Source organism: Ornithodoros turicata, unplaced genomic scaffold, assembly GCF_037126465.1.
Source record: "Ornithodoros turicata isolate Travis unplaced genomic scaffold, ASM3712646v1 Chromosome23, whole genome shotgun sequence".
In the NCBI taxonomy this organism is placed as follows: domain Eukaryota; kingdom Metazoa; phylum Arthropoda; class Arachnida; order Ixodida; family Argasidae; genus Ornithodoros; species Ornithodoros turicata.
The window spans coordinates 1935812-1957526 of record NW_026999342.1 but is presented as its reverse complement, the minus strand read 5'-3'; the positions used below and the strand labels follow the sequence as shown (position 1 = coordinate 1957526).

At 43.1% G+C, this 21715-nt stretch overlaps 2 protein-coding genes across 7 annotated transcripts in view; one reads left to right on the top strand and one right to left on the bottom strand.

Moving 5' to 3' along the window:
* Positions 1–21715, bottom strand: part of LOC135373261 (methanethiol oxidase-like) — a 326674-nt gene that overhangs the window by 30351 nt on the left and 274608 nt on the right. The window lies entirely within an intron of this gene.
* LOC135373259 (uncharacterized) lies at positions 9346–20503 on the top strand. 4 transcript variants are annotated; one of them, XM_064606487.1, is made up of 4 exons: positions 9346–9516; positions 10080–10510; positions 11686–11893; positions 15290–20503. In XM_064606487.1, the coding sequence occupies exon 4, from the start codon at positions 15705–15707 to the stop codon at positions 18099–18101; it is 2397 nt and encodes a 798-aa protein (XP_064462557.1). In that variant the 5' UTR covers positions 9346–9516; positions 10080–10510; positions 11686–11893; positions 15290–15704; the 3' UTR covers positions 18102–20503. The 4 variants fall into 4 exon arrangements, with proteins under 4 accessions (XP_064462557.1, XP_064462556.1, XP_064462558.1 ...); XM_064606486.1 differs by lacking the exon at positions 9346–9516 and having other exon boundaries at positions 9582–10510; XM_064606488.1 differs by lacking the exons at positions 9346–9516; positions 10080–10510 and having other exon boundaries at positions 10519–11893; positions 15290–15712; positions 16081–20503.

Sequence of the window (21715 nt, the reverse complement as noted above, 5' to 3'; positions counted from 1 at the left end):
GTATACAGCAACAATATTGCGTCTCAGAGAGTCGAACCGAAACCAAACCTGAAACGAAAACGGTTACTAAACGTTGTTTTTAGCCGAACCAGAACTGAACCAAACCGAAAGTATTGGCGACATCTTGGAGCTCAACCGGATCTGTATCGCTAAAGAAATCCGGTAACTGGTTCAAATAGCGGTTCACACCTACCCAAATTACCGACAGTGCACACTCTTAAAACAGAACTTGACCTCACGCAGCTAGCCAATCATCATTCCGAATGACATCGTTCCCTATATCCTAATTTGATGAAAGTGGTAGGCGCACGCCGTTTTGTGAATGCTGTTATGTTGATTTTCACAAAGAAGTAATGTCGAAAGTGACTTGTCGTTGTCACAAAAAGGCGTACGCCTGCGCTTTCCACTAATCAACTTTGGTGAAGGTATTACCTAACACAGCAGAGTGGGCCAGTTGGTATCACATTCTTAGAGATAGACGGAGCTACTGCAGACAAGGACAGAGAAACACAGAAGACACCATATTCCTCCGCTTCAGTGTTTCTTTGCCCAGACTGTTTCGAAGAATAAAGGTATTGCTCTGTGCAATGGTTGGCCTTGAGAGTGCTATGTGGTTCTGTTTTAAGATTGTGTGAGACATTTAAATGACGATACGTAGCGTGTGACGTATGTATGCCAACAACTTTCATGTGCCACACTTGAAGAAAAAACAAAAGAGTTATGTATCACAAAAGAGCGTCGCAAAGGACGACGCACAAAGGGCTTTGTGTGAGATTTCTTTTTGGGACAAAAATGACTTGCCAGAAAACCATTAGTTCCTTTCTGTACGAAATGAAGGTCACAGAGCACGCTTTTTCCTGACTCTCCTCAAGTCCATGTGCATAAATGAAAATACTTTGAATCAAACCGTCACCCGTGATACTGTATACCGAGTAAGACTGATATGATTAAGACACAATTTGCCAAGGAATACCCACTATTTCTTACTCTCAGGGCAAAAATTGCATTGTTCCAGCATATTCGCAAAGACCCCATATTTACGTAGGTTATTTCATTCAGAGGACCATTGGCGAAGTTTAGAAACTGTTTGATGCCCTGGGGAGCAGATTTTAGGGTCAGTGCCAGGGAGAGGGATCGGGGAATCGGGTGATGTCGAGATAGGTTTGCCGTTGTTAGCCACACACGAATGGGCATCGTCACGACTATGGCACACACACACACGCACAACAAGAAAGATGAAGGGATGAAGCTGAAGTATGTGCAGGATGAATGAAACCGATGAGATCAGCGCATTGTGGATGGAAGGTACGCTAAAAGGGTATTTGCGCAAGGCCCGTTTCTCCGAGAAAACGCACCGGGTTACGAGTTTTTGTAGATCGTTCTGCATAACAACCTCTGGGGTATGTTCGCCAATATGCCAGTGCTGGAGTGTGAAAGGTAAGTTTCCCGCATAGTGTTGTATACGCAGCATTCTTTCAGGATATGTTGGATGGTTTCAGGCTGATGACAGTGACCGCATCATCACTAGAGCCGAATCTCCAGAGTTCGGCTCTATAGGGATGATGCCGCATAGCACGCTGAGGGTCACCCATAGGTACAAGATACGTTAGTGACTTTAGTAAACCATAGCACATGCTGTCACTGTTCATTTCTGGAATGCGCGGGGCGTACGCTTGTTTGTAAAAATTACAATTGCTGGATCAATGGCACAAAAAAGGCGTTTTGAACAAATCAACAGTGATAAAGGTAAACTCCTTTTTGTGACACATATGCAGTTATGATAACTGTCCAAAGGGGTGACGTCATCATCATTCCGCTTGAGACAAGTTGACTCTCCCAGATGCTATCACTGCGGTGCTCTAGAGGATCTAGAGCACATTCTTCTTCATTACCCACACACCAACCTTCCCGAATTGCACTCTCCGGGTCTCGTAGTCAGCTGGACTCTCGCCCTTTCTCTCTATTAAAATTGATTAGTCCATGGCCGAATCCAGCCCACCAACGCTCTGCGCTCAAAGCTCTTTTGACCTTTCTGGACACAATTGGACTTGGATCCTTATTGTGAAGGTTCCATTATTCCATTCCATTGGTTCCATTATTCATTCAGGTTCCATTATTTCATTCCCCACATTACCACCAGCAACTGAGTAGAGTATCGCCTCTGGCGATGAAACTTCCCATTCATCATCTTACATAAAGTTGTACGTTTGCTATCATTCCGTGCAATGGTTGGTCTTCAGCTTGATATGCGGAGTTCTGTTTTAAGAGTATAGAGAGCAACCAGCTGAAATTACGTCCAGTTCACTCCTCCTGTTATTAGTTCTCTGTTTCCCACTCTGTTAATACACAGGTGATGGTAGTGCTGGTTTGAGCACATGGTGGGAATCTTTGCCCTTGGTTGGTTGATAAGCAGAACATCACCGTCTAGTATGCTTATGATCAGTCACTACGTAGGTGAAAGTTATAGGGGTGCTAGCGCAAACTGAAAGGACCAAAATGATGTTCGCTACGATAACAGGGGATGCGCTTTTCACTTACAATTAAAGTATGGTGTATGCAAAGTGTCGAATAATGCTACGTCCCCTGTTCAAATTTTGTCAGATGAAATTCTACTTGGCAGTTAACTCTGATCGTGATAGGATGAGAACATCTGGTTTAATAGTGCGCGTTCCTCGTCGTCCGTGAGTGTTAAGCCCTCCCAAAAATCCGTCACCAGCATTGCAATCTCCTATCCCAGTCCACCATGTAGACCGTTTCACGTAACGTGAAAAAAAATCGTGTTAAAAATACACTTGTCTGAACATTACGGGGTCAGAGCTATTTTTTTTTTATTTTCCCAATTGATCTCCTAAATTTGCCAAGTCAACGTCCTTTTTTTTTACAGAAACATAGAACGCACGTCGGATTTACCCCATGTCGGATGTAAAATACATTCCATACTCTTTGGTAAGAGCTGAAAAAAAATAAAAGGCGAAAAATGTCGCTTCGAAGCGCGCAAATTGTCGGCGGAGCTCAGATTAATTCAAGAAGCGGCAGAAGAACCAACCCCTCCCTGATTCCTTCTCGCTCTTCTTTGAGTTCGGTGCAACCATGCTGTCGTCCTATGATTATCAGCAGAGGCTTGGAAAAGGGAAAGTGTGGGAACATGTACCTCGCGTCGCTTTCGTCAGAGGTGGGAGTGCGGTCGCCAATTTGCGCGCCGGGAATAAACGCGCAGCAAAGTCAACGACAGTGCCTTGAGGCTGACCCACAGACTCTGCTTTCGCGTAAGAGATAGCGCAACATTGGCGCTCGGTTGGGCACGTGTGGTCGCGATAACGTGCGCTCGCCATAGCCTTCACCTTGAGACTGACCGGTAACCTAAAATTCGATGAAGCAGCGACGGCGAACCACTACTGCGTGCGCTTGTTTTGACGATTGTGCTTTATAGATGTGTTATTACCAAATTTTTGCCAGTTCGACGTTTCGCTCCATTCTTATGCGTGAATATTGCCTCAGCTCATGAAAAAAGGAAAGAAATGTTGCAGCTTGTTCTACTCCTTGCACTGAAATAGATCATTTAATATGGTTGTACTGTGTGTGTGTTTTTGTTTGTGTAAGTGTTACGGAAGTGTGTGCCTTTTTTTTCGCTGTTTATTTGCATTAAGTGCTGAAGTTGCGTGTGCACGAGCTTTGAAAGTAAAGTTAGGCGTTTCACTCCACTCTTACGCGTGAACACTGCCTCGGCGCACTGCTAAAAGTATGCACAAAAATTTGATTTGGCACAATGCTCTGCAACTCGGGACCATTTTTTCCGATGCCCAAGCAAACCTGAGGCATTTTGCCCACTGTATTTTTTCAACCAATCTGCCGAAAATATGCAGAAGGAAGCAGGACCTTGGAGAATTTCGTCTTAATCTTGTGACGTTGTCTGTATCATTAGTTTCATCACCAATCCACGACGACGTTCCTGTATTTTTGTGAGCACGGAACCACGCCAGACCTACCAGGGACCCTATGCAACCAGGGACCATTCTTTCCGGAACCCCGTGCAGAGTAGCCTGGGGCACTGATTTATGTCTGAGTTAAAGGGCGCAATCCTATTTTCTTCCTACAGTACTTACAGTAATCAATTCAAGCAAAAATACTTAATGAAGTACCATTTAGCTATTTTAGTCGTTGTTTTAAGGGCTGGATGATCAATGAGAGCCTCTCATTTCACTGCTTACGTCGCAAGCAAGAGAAACTCCGGACGCTGAACTATTTTTCCGGAGCCCGCCGCTGCTGTATGACTTTTTTTTTTTGCTTCTGACTCAAGTGGACTTTATCTTTCATCCCTTTTTTGCGTAAATGAAGTCGTATTTATAGGACTATTGTATAAGAAAGCAGCTCAGTGGGCTACCGAAGCCGACTCATAGAAAAGCGCGCGCTTTTGTATGAGTCGGGTTTGGGAGCCCCCTGAGCTGCTTCCTGTCGATCAATGAACCAAAATGTTTTAGGTTTATAGACAATGGTATGGACTTTGCGACAGGTCATTACGACATGGCTGACGTGCGTAGTTACCTTTTCGGAAAATTCTTAATTGTGCACACAAAAAAACACACACACAAAAACACAAAAGTTTTAACTTTTCGTCCCATAACAGTGAGGTCGCTATCGTTCGATAGCACGAAAAACGCCTTTCATGTGGCATAAAGCAACCCAATAATGAAGATGCGCCTCGTTTCTTCCTAAGCGTTAGATTGTGCAGGGTAAACACAATTTCGACATATGTATGACAACAATAATTTACTTAATAATACTTACTTACAATAATACTTACAATATAATTAATTGACGCGAAAATGAATTAAACATTCAGCCCACTTGAGTCAGAAGCAAACAAAAGAAAAATAGCATTATACAGTAGCGGCGCGCTCCAGAAAAAACGGTCCCACGTCCGGAGTTTCTCTTGCTCGCGACATAAGAAGTGGAAAGAGAGGCTCTCATAGGTCACTCAGCCATCAAAACAACAACTAAATTTGCTAAATGGTACTTGATTAAGTATTTTTGCTTGAACTGGTTACTTTAAGTACTGTAGGAAGAAAAATGACTGAGCCCTTTAACTCTGCGAAACACGGCTTCCACCGAGAGTGACGGAACCAAGCTTCGGCATCGGGCAACCGTACACAACATCATGCAACGAAAGCCCATTTAAACACCAAAGTGACATCACTCTTCCGCGGCACGGCACCGCAACAAGAGCTCGTCCTAAAACAATGCTGTTTCTTTTTCAGGTTAGTTACCTTAACCATAGTGAGTGTTCTCATTGTAATGATGTATGGTTGTTGAAGATGCCATGCCCCCGAAAATTTAAAGCTTGCTCCAGAAGCAGGAATATGATCTTTTCAGTGCTTACTAGATATGCGATTTTTGTTATTCTTATCTGGAGACATTGAGAACTAATCCAGGTCCTAATCCTTCGAGATAATTCAAAATGCGTTCAAGTGCAAACAATGACCATGCGTCGATGACTTGTAATAAAGTGGTCCTGCATAATCCGTGCCAATTACCTCAAATGGTGGTGAGGGAGATACCCGATCGCTCCGCAAAGGGGCCATTGGCTCAGTACAGACGAGAGCCTTGGCGCGTTTACAAACAAGACACTGGCGGATGACTCTTTTGACGACCTGTCGACCTCTAATGACCCAATATTCTTCTCTGAGTTCGGCTAGAGTCTCTCCTACACCTGTGTGGAGAATCCTTGTATGCGTGCTCATCACTAGGAAAGCTGTGACTGGGTGATCCGTAGGGATGATTATGGGGTGCTTAAGTGAATCTGCGTATCCTCCATACTGCAGGCGGCCCTTCATTCGCAGTATACCATGCTTGTCGTTTAAGACGGACGTATTCTGAGGAGACTTATGCTTGGTAGGTTGATGGCCGAAAGACTGCTGCTGTGCCACCGCTATCCAGTATCTCCTTGCAGCTTCTACTTCTGTGGTAGTCAGAGCTCCCGTTCTTTTGGTTAGCTGATTACGAGAGTTGTGTAAGAACCTCTGCACCCACGCCGTGACTTGCAGCAGCCTAGAAAATGAACTGTAGTTGAGTACCTCCAAAGGGGGCCTCTTCACGGCAGTGTGACCGAGGCAAACGAGTACAGGTCTTGCTTCATGGTGTACCTCAGGCGAAACTTCAGTGGGCTTGTGCCAATCGGGAGGCCACGCATTCCTGTCACACAACTACTCCGGTCCGTTCCGTTCCACCAGCAAGGATTATCCATGATATGAACAAAAGACGTTCCCCTTGTAAGAATATCAGCGGGATTGTCCCGTCCCGGACAGTGTCCCCATTGGTCAGGAGACGTAACTGACTGAATCTCTGAGACTCTATGCGCCACAAACGGCTTCCATGCAGTGGGTGCCCCATAAATCCAGTGTAGAGTAATCTCTGAGTCTGTCCAAAAGAGGACTCTTACCTCACGAAGCGATACGGCGTTCATCACGAAGCTGAAAAGACGCGTGGCTAAGACTGCGCCCATCAATTCGAGTCGTGGCAATGAAGTTGTCTTCGTCTGGGCTACTCTAGTCTTCGCGAGCACAACTGTTGCTTCCGCATGCCCGGTGCTGTTGCACGATTCGAGGTAGATGACCGCGCCATAAGCTTGCGTGCTGGCGTCGCAAAAGACATGCATTGTCTTTGCCGCCGTAGAGCCAGCTTAGCAATGAATCTTCGCGGAATCATGATACGAGAATGTGGATGTGCTACATTGCACCACTTGTACCAAACATGCAGCAACTCGTCCGAGAGCTTTTCATCCCATGACAGCTTGGCGAGCCACAGACGCTGAAGCAGTATCTTAGCGTTGATGACGTAGGGAGCGACGTACCCGAAGTGGTCGTATACACGAGATACCGCTTGAAGAACGTAAGGCTAGGTATCAGAACGTTTCTCGAGGAACTCGAAAAATGACTTCATCGAGTACAGCACCTCGTCGGAATCAATGTCCCGGGAAAGACCGATGACTTTCTTCATGATTGCGCTCTTCGCAGGCGCGACACGATCAGCTTCAAACCTGGCTTGCAGAGTAGAATCACTGGTAGACCGCTTAGCTAATTTCATGCCGCCTTCTTGCAAAATGGCTTTAGCTTCACAGTAGAGAGATGTAGCGTGTTCAACAGTGTCCGTCCCGACAACAAGATCGTCGACGTATAAGTTACTGGCAAGCAACGGGGCCGTTTCAGGGTGAGAGCCTGCGGCCGAATGCAAGTGCTGTCTGAGTGTTGCCCCCAAGAGGAATGGGCTAGACAGTAGTCAGAAAAGCTAGCGTATCTAGCAGTGCCTATCTAGCAAAACAATTGCTAGATACGCTAGCTAGCGTATTTAGCGTCAACAAACAAGACCGCCCCCGTCCCCGCCCCATCCCGCTCTTGCGAATGTTAATTAGGGCTAAACCACGTGAGCGCCAGCCCACAGATACTGACCTCACTGTATCATCTGAGGAATTAACCACGTGGGCACCAGCCCACTTTCACGACTCCGTCTGGTAAGCCATCCCTGCAACATGCCTTTCTTAATATTATAATTAGGTGCACGCCCTACTGTGTTGGAGTAAACCACGTCAGAGTGATACCGACCTCACTGTGTCATCTGAGGAATTAACCACGTGGGCACAAGCCCCCATATCGTAAGCCAGCCTCCAGCAAGTCCCTCGCACGCGCAACACGCGCTTCTTATTATAATTAGGTTGCATGCCTACTGTAGATTAGAAGGAACTACATAAAAAGCACAGTTGCAAGATCGTATTTTAATTATGACTGAACTACCCCCCCCCCCCCCAGTCCCACTACAGCAGCACCCCATCATCTCACGAAGGTTGAACCAGCCCACGAAGCTGTCGTTATACTTCTTAATAAGTTTACCTCCACCCTCTCGCAGATTTTAAACCTGACCAGTTGTGGCTGACCACGTGGGGGCACCAACCCCTTTGCTTGCCTGTAGGATGCACTCACTGAATGTCATCTTAATTGTGTAGTTCCATCAGAATGATATACCTCTTGTTTTAAACAAACTACGTTAACAATGAATAATTAGCTTAGTTATGAAATCAGAAATGTGCCATAACCGTTCATCCATCTAAGGATCTTAGTAAAAAAGAAATAATAATAAGATTACGAACATTAATTCTTTATGGATAGTTGCACAATTCTTACTCGATCCTGCAAAAGCGTATACGAAGAGGGGAGTCAAGTCCTGTAGATCCCATAAACAAATACAGAGGAATCGTAGACCTCCACGCGAAAGCTTGTACAAATTAAACTTAAACAAAAATCTTCAGTGTCGGCTTCTGTATTTTGTATATTGGATCCCTGCAAGGATAAAACGATAGCTCGATTCATACATGGCACAACATTGTTCAAATATTTTTTTTTCTTATTACGTTTTTAAAGTCGACAAGTAGGACACCTCGCTATCGTCTGCCTAATGGAAATGGTTGATGAGCCAATCGAATCCTTCCGAAGTGCGAGGAGACAGTATATACTTAAACTTCAGAGCGCTAAGAGCGTAACCGAAAAAAAAAAAAAAAACAGCTAGAGCCTACAGCTCTGACCTTCGACAACCGATCGAAAAAAGAAAAATGCACCGCCCCCCCCCCCCGCCACAACATCGTTGCGAATTGCAAGGATATGGCATAGCTAGTATTGAGAAGTGATTATGGACAGGGTGCTAAGGGCGTGTAACCGACAAAAGGCTTACCGCTTCGAAATTCGACATCCGACGCATCATGGGGGAACATCATGATATTCATTGTAGAGATTTCATTAAACATGCTTGGACTTGCAGTCGACCAGGCTACCTCTCCCCATTAATCCGTTTTTGTGTACGACACGGATTAACTCTCGAGAAATGATAAGATCACTTTTCCGTATTCCATTAAGATGTTGTTGTGTTAGCGACGCTTTGCATATTAGACGACGGGATGGCTGAAGGTCACGCTGTTTCCACTCAGATTGTGATATCTCTTCTGCTGATTTGCATGAGCACGCGAGCAAGTCGAATAAACGCTCGAAGATACACGATGTTATTGCAATAGCAAGCATTTGCATATAAGACAACTCGTTGGATAAAGGTCGTACCTTTTTACTCTAGCCGGTGTCGCCTTTGCAACTCGAAGACAGGAAAAATAATTACTATGCGATACATGTTGCGCCGCAGGAAAAAGAAGAAGAAAAAAGACGCAGTATACTAATGACAGCTACCTCCATGCTGACTGCTTTGATTTCTGAACAGAGCGAGCCAGCCCGGGTAAAGCCGTAATTACCTCTCAAGGATAAACGATAATATCACTTTCCTCATCACGTCTTTGGGGCGAGACGGTCGACGCTGCAGTTTCATAGGCAAACGAAGCGACTTCTATATAAGACGGTTCGTCCGCAACGCTTTCCGGACTGAGCTGGAATGCCAAGTGAATGCCACTTGATTGTTTTCAGGTGGATTCACTTGACATTCCAGCTCAGGTTTTTCCGTGCGGGTGTTTGACTGGAAAAGCAGACTAAGGTGAGTACATGCTTTTTTCTTTTCTCTTGTTATAAGTTCTTCCCCTGTGAGCGTGCAGGGTCACAGCCATTTATGGAATGCATGTACGTGAAAGAAAAAAAGAAAAGAGGTTCATTCCTTCCCACTGCCGACATGCAAATCTTTGTGATTTTAAAGTGCACCTTCTTAGATCGTCGCAGTAGATGAAATGAAAAATAAACGATTGCAAACAGTACAACATTATTTTTTTATTTAGGACATTGCATTGCGCTGTATGTTTTGGAGGACATTGCTAATTTACAAGTCGGCTTCACCTAACTTCTACGTGCGTTGCGGGAAGTCAACGTTAGGAAATGCTCGGTCCTGCTGGATTGCTTGTTTCTTTGCATTTCAATTCAGCGAACGGTGTTTTTTTTTAATTGTTTGACTTTGGTTCTTCATAAAACATATTTTCCAGTTCATCGTCTTTGTTGTAACTACTCCGACGAGGTTGAAGGGCCATCTCACATTTTGGGCTTGTAAGATCGACTTCTTCTAAGCATTTTTTAGCTTCTCTCTTTCATTTCATGTTCGGGTAACAACAGAACACTTCACCTGCACGTCAATGGCAAACAGGTCAGAAAGAAAGGAATGTGTCCACCTTCATTTGTGAGATGTAGCTAGTCTTCACCCAACTCCTACGTGCATTGGAGGAAAGCCTACTTTAGGAAATGTTCAGTCTTGCTACTGCATGTTTCTTCGCATTTAAACTTAGCGAAACGGTGTTTTTTTTTAACCGTTTGATTTTGGTTTGACATAAAACATATTTTCCAATTCATCTTCCTTCTTTTGCTGTAACTACTCCGAGGAGGTTGAAGGGAAGAGTTTGAGATCTTCCTTGACAACAAGGCAAAAATGTGTGCTATACAATGGAGAAGAGGTGGAAAACGTTTTTTTTTTTCAAGTTAATCCACTCGGGATTTCAGATGAAGACTTTTTTCTCCGTGAGAGTGTTTGACTGGAAAGACAGACTGTGGTAAGTACATGGATTTGCCCTCCTCTTTTGCAATACATATATATATATATATATATATATAATGCTTTTCTATGAACATGCAAGTCATTTATGGAAATGCAAATATGAGGAACGACAAGGTTTCATGCCTCCCGCTTTCAGTGGCGACATGCAGGTCTTTGTGATTTAAGGAATGCTTTCCTAGTCCATCACAGGAAGTGAAAACGTTTGCAAACAGTTACATTTTTTTTTATTTAGATACAAGAACAGTGAGATCACAGCCCTTTTAGATAGTGAGATTCCATAGCCAGAGTGATGTTGACCAATTGTTCTGCCAAGAGAGTAAATATTGCCTGGGCAGCGGCGAGTTTTAACTCACGTTCTAAGCACAAACAGCATACATCTGAGCATTCGTTATCGTAATAGGTCCTTGTAAGATTGGCTGTCTCTAAGCATTTTTGCAGCTGGCGTGTTTCGTTTCGTGTTAGGGTAACACCAGAATGCTTCGGTTTACCGTTTTCACTCCAAATGCGTACCACAACCAAGTCAGAAGGGCACGAATGTACATAAACATATTTTTCCAGTTCAGCTTCTTTGCTGCAATTGCCCTGATGAAGCTGAAGGGAAGAGGATGGAAGCTTCGTTAGCTCGATGATCACCACAACAAGCAAAAATGTGTGCCACACAACGGAGAAGAGAACACACAAACATCTATCCATGTCTGTTCACTCACAATGAAATGAGAGGGCTTAGTACAAATGTACATTTTTATTTCCCTGATACACGAGCAGTGATTATTTTTTTATGCTCCATTGTGCACCAGTCGATGTTTGAAGAGGTCAAGTGTTAGCTTGCTGATGTAGCCTGTTAAGTAGTGCCAACCTTCAGACTCGGCTTGTTCCATGAAACATAGACTCTCGGCACCAAGATGCATAGCGTCAACCTCGTCAGCATATGTCAAAATTTCGTCCACGTGACGTGACCATTCAGCAAGTAGGGCGAAAGGTGATTCCGAGGCAAACGTACAGGCAGTGTGAACTCTGGCATACATTGTTTTTGCAGTTTTCCAAGTAACCCTGTCAGGAGGTTGATCTGGCAACGCTTGAAACAACACCATATCCATCACAATTTTAAAAGCTTCCACGAGCGAAGTTTTGCCTACTTGTGTTAACCCACATTCCAATATCTCCTTGTAGGAGACGTGTTTGAGACGACACACAGGCTGCATCCGAAATTCGTGTGTGTAACCTCTTCTCCATCTGCCACACACATCTCTACCTAGCACAGGCTGCTCTTCATCTGCGTCTGATGATGACGACCATGTGCCATCAAGCCGAGGATCAACCTCAGGCCATGTTGTGTCATCGGCGGCTGACTTGTCTTGACTGGTCGTTACAAACCAAGGTAATTTTCTGCGATCCACTTCTTGTCCAGACTGCCAGTGAACTGAACCAAGTACTGAAGCTTCCCATTTCTAACTCGTCGTTTTATGATCTTCTCTACTTTTGGAACCTCTCTCACTCGTACAATTTCACTCTCATAAAACCCACCAATGATGTCTTCATTTTTAAGATCACGTAATAGGTACGTGTTAGGATACCCTAACTTGATCGCTCTCACCACGAAGAGTTCTGACGTAAATGACCCTAAATAACGTTTTATTAGCTGATGTCTGTATTTTGCAATTCTCACTACGTCTCCAACACTGTAGCGCGGCTTTTTTGGTGGTCCAACCGGGCTGGGGTACAGTCTCTCTCAGAAAATGTGCTCGTTTTCTTTCTTTACGTCCACTGGTCTGGCAGAAAGCGATCTGTGTACGCGATTGTTGTAAGCTTTCACTACTTGAGGTAAAATGTTCACATATCGCTTTTGACCCTGGAATGTGAAGATACGGTACAGTGTGGTCACAATTGTTCGCTGAGATCGCTCGGCGATAGAGGCCTTCATAGGTGAATTTGTATGTATCCCCCTTGCTTTCAGAAACTGTTGTACCACCTTGTTTGTAAATTCTGTTCCACGATCTGTGTGCAAAAGCTTGGGTGTCCCAATTCTTTTAAAGGCAAGTTTAAAAGCTCGAATAACCTCGGGAGATCATTTTTACGAATAGGTACAATGGCAAGAAGCCGAGAGAAAGCATCTATACAAAAGAGCAAATAGCGAAAACCATCGTTCTGGTTCTTTAGACTTTGCAAATCCTTTAGGTCAGCCTGGAATAGTTCACGAAGTCCAAGTGCAATGGTTTTTCGAAACTTCGTGGGTCGCTTGTATTCCTTATGCAAACTGTACAGATCACTTGTCTCCAGACATTTAGTGACTTTGTCCTTCTTTTCGCCAATGGCTCGAGCAAGTCTCTGCACTCCACCAAAGCTGCCGACATGTTGCGGGTCATAGTAGGCTGCCATTAGTACTTCTTCCCACTGCAAACTCTAAGACCATCGAGTGATAGATAAGCGTTGATTGTAGCTGAAACGTCTCCTCTCATCCAAGGAGGTTGCCTGTTGTGAAGTTCGTACTTCAAAAGCTCAACAATAGATGAGTGTGGCACCACCTTTCCGTGACAGATAACTCTTCCGTACTCGTCGTAAGCCAGAACCGTTGTCATCAGCTGAAGCATAGCTAATACCTTTTTATGATGTCTTAGAGGGAAGTGTGACAGTATTTTTTCTTCTTCGAAGTAGCCTCTCTCCTCGGAGTTCAGTACGGTGTCCATGTAAGCTGTCGTGCGCGGTTCGCGGCTCGTGTGAGCGGTGGTGACGCACGTCGAGGTGTGGAAGCTTCACTTACGGAATGAGGTGAAGGAGTGGCCAGAGTTTTCTCTGCTGTATGTTTTTGAAGACGAGATGGGTGCACAATCAGTGCTGGTAAGTTTAGCTTGACCAATAGCGGCAAAATCCGATCAAAATAGGGTGGTCTTTGAACATTTCTTGCTTTCGTCACGAGATAGTATACGAGGTCAATTATATTAGTATTGTCTACTCGCTCACCATCGACAATTATCTGAAATGTTTTCCTATCCCATGAGATCGTTGGTTCCAGAAGACGTAATAGGTTTTCTGATCTGATTTTATAGCCACTGCTCATGAAATCAACGACAGTATTACTTTTTTCCTCGGCCTGTGTTTCCTCTTCTCTCGCTGTTGTTGAACCCAGTGTAGGTGTGCTCTCACTCACAGTGGGATGTAGCAAGGAGTGAAGATATTGGATTATCTCTTTTGCTTTGATATCGTCTGGTTCATCTTTCTTCAATATCTGTGGGATGGGGGTTTCCCGGTAAGGCACAAGCTCGTATTTCTGCATCGACTACACTCCGATTGCTTTTGCTATCGCCCTTCCACCTAAAGTCGAGAGGAGACCCAGCAAAGGTGGCAAAAGGAACTGTAGAAAATCACCAGATTGTTGCAATACCTTTCAAACTTTCTTCACTCCTGTAGTGTCTCGTTTTGCCAAAAAGCGGATAGGTGTTGCATAAGGTTGCAACTGATTTCTCACTCTTGGAGCTACCTTAATGTTTCCTTTACAAAGATTCATACAAATCTCTCGAATAGCAGTTAGTTGCTCTCTCGTAGCATGTTCCAGGAGAAAATAACGTTGCTCCGGCAACTTTGCATCAGCAAGCAACTGAAGAAAATGAATATTCTTCTTGACACGTTTCATGTTTTATATACTATTTGTCGCTGGTCGTCTGGAAATATATTAGTCCACACCCTAAATTGGTCTGAACAGTTTTGGGATAGGTCAATTACAAGGTATGAATATGGTTTCTTGCAAGCATCTTTATATATACTTGGCAGTAGTTCACTTTTCTTTCGACCAAACAGTTGTCATGAAAGTATTTGCATTTGGTCCGCAGTGCGGGCGGAACGACATAAAATTAATGCACTGCTGTTAAACTGAATGCATCTATACAGAGGATCATTAATAAATAAATATTGTGTTATGAAAATAGCTGAACAGTTGAGGTGGTGACAGCCAGCTACATAAAAATTGCAGATTTCTTTGAGCCTTTGTTTGTCGGCTAAGCAATCATCAAATATAATTAAAGAATTTCTTACAGTATCAAGATTAGTAGGAATATCCTGACTGAAGGTTACCTCTGGAAAATTATCGAAGATTGGTTGTTTGTACAAGTATATGTACAATATATGATCAAATGGTTTGTCGAAGACAGCAGCTCTATGTTTCATTAGACGTGTAACAAGTGTCGTCTTTCCACTCTGGCTTTGACCTGATATGGTCATTGAGACCGGAGTGGTAAACCTATAAGGTCCAACCTCAGCCATCTTTTGCAAACGAATGAATCATGCTATGAAATCACAACATTACATAAAGGAAGGTTACAGCAAAGACGAGCCTGTACATCACTCTCAGATTGGCTAAACTGAAATACAGACATTCAAGGTTGTAGACATTCAAGGTTGCACACAGCCGTGTTAGTTATCAGACCAGGAGCATTCCATAATGGAAGGTTACAACAAAAAGCAAAGACAAGTCTGTGCTCTAAGCTTGCCCAAAGTCGAAGTACACACGTTCAAGGTTGTAGACATTCAAGGTTGTGCACGCAGGTATGTTAGTTACCAGACCAATGAAGTTAGATAGGACACGCTGAAACATGTCTTCACGTATAACATTGCAAGGATGTAGACGTTCAAGGCTGTGCACACATGTTAGAGAGCTGCATGCAATCGCTATATAAGAGCGGATATAGAGAGTGGTTCTTCATTCAGAACGTCAGACTGAGGAGGTGTGTTACATATTCCTGTGGAAGATGTAAGAGTTTACAAATCTATTCTTCTCTTTCAGTTCATTCTATACAGCAAGAGGAGAAAGCAAATTGTCATCACAGCGAAGCCTCCATAACACAAGTAAGCTATGTCATCCGTCATGGAAAAGTTGGATAAACTGAAAAAAATGTGGTGACGGTGAAATTCAGAAAATGAGCAACATACCCAAAAACGAAAAGTTCGAAGTGCTGAACATTCAGAAAATTGACACTATGTATGGCGAGGCAGTATACGTGGAGCTCCGCATGGAAAACGACAAGCCAGTGAAAGTGCATCTACCTGGACGCTTCAAAAAATTGTCGGAGGAAGAGCTAGAGGAAATGCAACTGCTTCCAAATCTCAAAATGGAGAAGAAAGAACGGTTTACCAAAGATGGTAAAAAAGTCATTTCGCCAGATATTATCTTCACCAATTCGAAGAGAAAGTGATGAGATATGGTGACGTGTCACTTATGCTCCCAGCACGAACGGCAGTATTATGCAACAGCATTAGGTCTTCAGATTCACTTGGCAAATGTTCACAATCTTCAAGCCCCCTGCATTCCTTTTTGTGAGACTTTGTGCACACTGCGAAACTATACTAATCGGTTCGAGCTACATTTACACGACAGGGACGTTAGCGGACATGATGTTACAACCTTTTTTCACGAGTACAGACAGTACATTGCTGATGTCTTACGACACTTTGGTTTCCCACTGCGCTATTTTGTATTGCTTAAAGTGGAACTTGGTCGTCACACGCCAGACGATGAGTTACAGCTCAAAATTAGTTTCGTGCCTTCCAAAGTAGTGACAGTATGGTCAGAGGCAGATGTAGAACCTTCTATCACTCAAGTGACTGCTGAAATAGCACAAAATTTGGAAAACTTCGAAGTAGAAGATTCAGGTTTTTTTCTCTTTCGCATTCATGCATGTATCATGAACATTGGACGTTTGATGCCTCAACTGATTGGATGTGCCCAGTTTGAGTTACCGCAAGAATTGAAGCATAAGTTTCGTTCTCTGTTGTGTGTGGACTTTGGTTTGCATGAAGATGAGCAGAACATGTGTTTTGCCTTCTCTGTAATAGCTGCACTGCATCCTGCTACTGGTTATCGCAGGCGTAGGGCATCTTCATACAGACCATATATTTCTGAGTATGTTTTTCCGAAAACATTCCCGGTAGCTTTCCCAAAAGAGGTTGAAGCATTCGAAAAAAATAATGGTATCAGTATCAATGTGTACGCCTACGAAAGGGAAGACAAATCTCTGTACCCCATCAAGGTTGTCGATGACGAGCGTGAGAAACATGTGGATCTGTTGCTAATCGACTCTCATTTTCTGCTTATCACAAATTTTAATGGATTATTTCAACCTAGCGGACGGTTTCATTGCAAGAGGTGTATGATGGGCTTCTCATCAAACAGAATCCTCAGTGATCATTTAAAGATGTGTTTGCATCAGAAGGTTGCTAAGACAATTTACCCTAAGAAGGGAGAGACGGTAGCATTTGCCGGGGAACATCTCATGTCGGAAGTCCCTTTCTACTGTATATATGATTTTGAAAGTGTTTTGTCACCTTGTTTGGAGGAAACAAACGTGTATGAGGATCACTGTCCCTCCTCATTTTGCCTTTTGGTTATACGTGCATCTGACTCACACGTGTTGCAAAAGCATCTTTTCCGTGGTCCTAATTGTGTCACAGTATTTATGGAGCTGCTGCGGAAATTGCATGACGAAATTTTAGGATGGATACATGCTTTTGCACCTCTAGAAATGACCGAAGAGAATGAGCGTCAACATACAGCAGCCACTCATTGTAATATCTGCAAAGAATCCTTTGCTAAAAGACAAAAAGTTGGAGACCATGACCATGTAAGCGGAGAATTTCGACAAACACTATGTCAGACGTGTAACCTGAAACTGAGAGTGCCACCCAAGATTCCAATCATTGCACATAATGCTAACCATGACATGAGTTTTCTCCTGTCTCATTTACATCTGCTTAAGAAGTCAGACATCAACGTGATTGCCACCAGCTGTCAAAAATTTAAAGCAATTGACATCGGCTCTTATCGATTCTTGGACAGTTTGAGTTTTCTGAACGCAAGCCTTGAAACACTGGTGAAAAATCTACGTGATAAAGGTGAATCCAACTTTCAATGCCTTCGCCAGTTTTTTCCAAATGAGGAACACTTTCAGCTGGTTGTTCGTAAGGGGGTCTTCTGTTATAACTTTGTCACCAGTTTTGAAGCCTATGATGAGCCTTCGCTACCACCTCGAGATAAGTTCTTTAACATTTTGAATGGAACCGAAGTAAGTGAACAAGACTACAACCATGCGCAGAATGTGTATGAAAAATTTCGGCTCAAGAGTCTTGGAGAGTATTCGGACTTATACCTTCTGACAGACACACTGCTTTTAGCAGATGTGTTTCAGAACTTTCGAAAGTGGACACTCGATGTGCACAAGATTGAACCGTTTCATTTTGTATCCCTTCCAGGATTAAGCATGTCTTGTGCACTAAAAATGAGTCAGGTAGAACTAGAACTAATTAACGACCCCAACGCGTACCTGCTCATCGAGAATGGCTTACGAGGAGGTGTCACACAGTGCTCCCTGAGAAAAGCAACTGCGAATGTGCCAGGAACAGAACAGTTTGATCCCGAAAAAGAAAAAAAAATTAACTACATTGATGTAAATGGCCTGTATGGAGCAGTCGTGAGAGAACCATTGCCTTACGGAGGATTTGAGTGGCTCACTGAGGAGGAAATGGTTAACTTGGATATAGCTCAGATACGAGATGATACCCCTGTGGGTTACTTTCTTGAGGTAGACCTAGTGTATGACTGAGCAACTCATGAACGCCACAGAGATCTTCCCGTTGCCCCTGAAAATATGTCCGTTCGTTATGAGCTATTGTCAGACTATCAGAAGCGCTCATGAAGAAGTTCAATCTTCCACAGAAAGCTACCGAAGCAAAACTGTTGCTAACATTATTTGAAAAAGAGAGGTACTTTCTCCACTATCGCAATTTGCAACTGTACCTGCAATTGGGGTTGCGTCTCACTAAAGTTCACAGGGTTCTCAAGTTCAATCAAAAGCCCTTTCTGCGATCCTATGTCGACTTCAATCACGAACTTCGGAAGCGAGCTACAAACGCATTTGAGAAACAGCAATCAAAGCTAATGATTAATAGTGTATATGGCAGGACATGTATGCAAGTCAGGAAATTCGTAAATTGTCGCCTCACAGTAACAGATGAGCAAGTGTTGAAGCTTCTACGTAAACCAAACTTGAAACAGTTCCGCCCTCTGAGCTCTCACGTCATCTTGTTCCAATTTAGTCAGTCTGTTCTTCGCATGAAGCAACCGCTGTACCTGGGCTTCACAATATTGGAATTGTCTAAGCTGAAGATGTTTGATTTTTATCATAACCATCTTCTCCGTGTAGCCCCTGATACACGACTGCTATACATGGACACTGATTCTTACATTGTGATGCTGAGTGACGATAAAGTACTCCACGAACTAGCTGACGAGCATCTAGACAACTCTGGACCCTGATCACCCACTCTATTCGACAAAAAACAGGATCGTACTAGGAAAGTTTTAAAATGAGCTTCCTCGTGATCACATTCTTGGCTTCTGTTGTCTGAAGCCAAAGCTGTACGCCCTCGATCTGTGCAGCAAAAAGCAGTACAATCGCGCTAAGGGTGTTAAACAATGTGAAGCACAAAAACTCCACTTCTCTATGTACACGAATGCTCTCGAGCAGGGCACAATGCATAAAGTTAAACAGAACCTCATTGTGCACAAGGACAATGTCAACAAAAGTGTGTCAGTGACAAAAATAGCCCTCAATCCACTGGATACGAAACGCTTCATTTGTGATGATGGAATTGACACGCTACCTTTTGGCTATGGTTGAATTTTTTTAATGTGTACGGATTGGTCTCTCTAATGAAGCGATGGTGTTGGGGTGTGCACCGTCACGAGGTTTCATTACAGAGTTGGCATACGGGAGTAAGAGGGAACTCATCTGTTATCACCCCCGCAACAGATGTTGCCCTTCTATTCCTGGTCCCACAGAAAAAAATTGTAATAAAGATGTTACATCCATATAGCTATGGTTTGTCATATATTAGAACAATGTCATGTTAGAACCATGAACTAAAGCTATTGCATTATTTCACATCTATGGTTGTCAGTGTGGGATTATTTACAACTGTGAGTTAGGAGCTAGAGGATATTTGTTAGCCATGAGTGATGACTAAGCTGAGACCTGGTCTGATGAATTTCATGTCTTCCTGAAGTAATGTGTAGCTCTTGATGTGAGTGAAAGAGACTGTTTGCTTTCCCATATTGCTGCATGCATTTGCGATGGAAATAACAACTGACTTTGTCTGCAAGTCACTGTTTGTAAATGGATCGTCTCCGACGAATTTGATTATATGTGCGTGACATAACCTGTTTTCTAAGAATTTGATCATACGAGTATGTGATAACCAGTTTCTAATAGCATGTATGTAATCTATAACAACGTCTTTGTTTGCAAATCAGTGTTTGCAAATAGCCTGTCTCAGATGAGAGTCACTGTGTGTAAATGATCCGTGTCAGAAAATTTTTGATTATACAGTCAAACTCCTTTACAACGAAACTCAGGGGACAGCAAAAAAAATTCGCAGTAAAGGTATTTTTGTTAAAAAGGATGTCCATTATTGGACCTATAGGGCTCCAGCAGGACCGTAAAAAAAATTGCTGTAGTGGTATTTTCGTTAAAAAGGTGTTCGCTATAAAGGAGTTTGACTCAAGTATGTGTATGAAATAACCAGTTTCTAATAGCATGTATGTAATCATCAACAATGTCTTTGTTTGCAAGTCACTGTTTGTAAATAGCCTATCTCAGATGAGATTTTTTTTTATTACCAATGATTCATTATATAGTGTGCAAATTAAGTTGACAAATAAAGCTCTTTTCAGGCAAACTGAAATTTTATTGAATGCTCATAGTACACTACAGCATGACATATCCTCTGTTTTTCTTGGGAAATTTTTTCGAACAAGTGTTTCTATCAATCTGTCATTGTGTCTGAAGTTGGTTGGTGAAAACTTCTGAGTGCACTCTTGAAGAGAGAAACCACAGGCTAGAAGACTACCTGCATACAAGCAGTACAGTCCACATGTAGCAGATCCATATCCCTGAAGTCGTTTTGCATTGTAGTGAAAGGAAGATGTTGGGTGAATAAACTGGTAGATTTCTTTGCAAACTGGTCGTATGCCGTAGCGGTCGAAATAAGAAATGCTGTTGTTCTTAGAGATGTAACATAAGGTCCAGTGTTCTCCAGGAGAGGATCTAGGAGCTGTGTTTACAACATACAGCCCTGGTTCAGCTTTTTGACTTGCAATTTCATTGCATGCAAATGTTCCACGAAACAGTGGCCTTGTGCAGTGATTTCGAGCAAAGGCTGCATAAAATTCCCATTCCTCCATTTTTTTTCTATATCAATTTGACTCGTCTGTCTTTGTTGATTTCTAGCACACGAGGTGTTCCTGAAACAAAGAGAACTGTAACAGCCTCTGTAAGATTTCCACCAAATGTTAGGGTGAGACGAACATTGGCTTGTACCACTGGACTCAGCAACTGCACTTCCACATCTGGAGTGAGATGGTAGTAGAGCATAAACATTTCTTTCTCATATGCAGCCGGAGCTAGAGGTATGTCTTCCAGCTTCAGCTTGTGAAGCAAATTCATATATCCTTTAGAGTAGATCGATCGTTGAAAGTCAAAGTCATCTGTGTACTGTTGTCCACCAACATCAAGCACAGCTCTCTTAAGCTTGAAATTTTCAAGTTTAAATGGATTCCTTTGTCTGTTACCCTGGTAGGCTTCACTTCTAACCATCAATACTGTCAGCTTTGAGGGAACTCATTCACTGTAAAGGTAATCGAAAATCACTTGAGATTGATTTGGAGCAATTGTCCTGTACTTAATCTCTAATCCTCGAAGGAGGTATGATGCTGGAGTTGTCGGAAGTCTTCGTTCGATGCCGACGAGTACACTTGGAGAAACCTGCACACGTCGCAGGTACAACACAATTCGTGAAAACTCTATAGTGTGTTTTTCAGTCTCGTTGGCAGGTGCAAGAAGTCGAAAATCATCTGTGTTCTGACGAAGGACAACTCTTATGTCGACTCCATTGAGAAGAAACTTTTCCTGTTGACATATATCACTGAAGATAGGGGAATAAAGATTGCAGAGTGTCGAACCTTTGGTGCGTTTGTAGCGTGCAAAAATTCCTTTTGCCTCAACAGGAGCGGCAAAATTTTCAGATTCTCCCACTGGATCTGGTTCGTAGAGCATTGCAGAGAGGGTGTGAGTTTGAGTAACATTATTAGCATTTGTTATTATGTCCAAGTATGAACGATATGCATAATTTTCGAAGTTAGAAACCAGTGTCGAATTAA

Coding starts and splice junctions, on each gene's coding strand:
- LOC135373259 (XM_064606487.1), top strand. CDS start 15,705: ATGGTGACGTGTCACTTATGCTCCCAGCACGAACGGCAGTATTATGCA.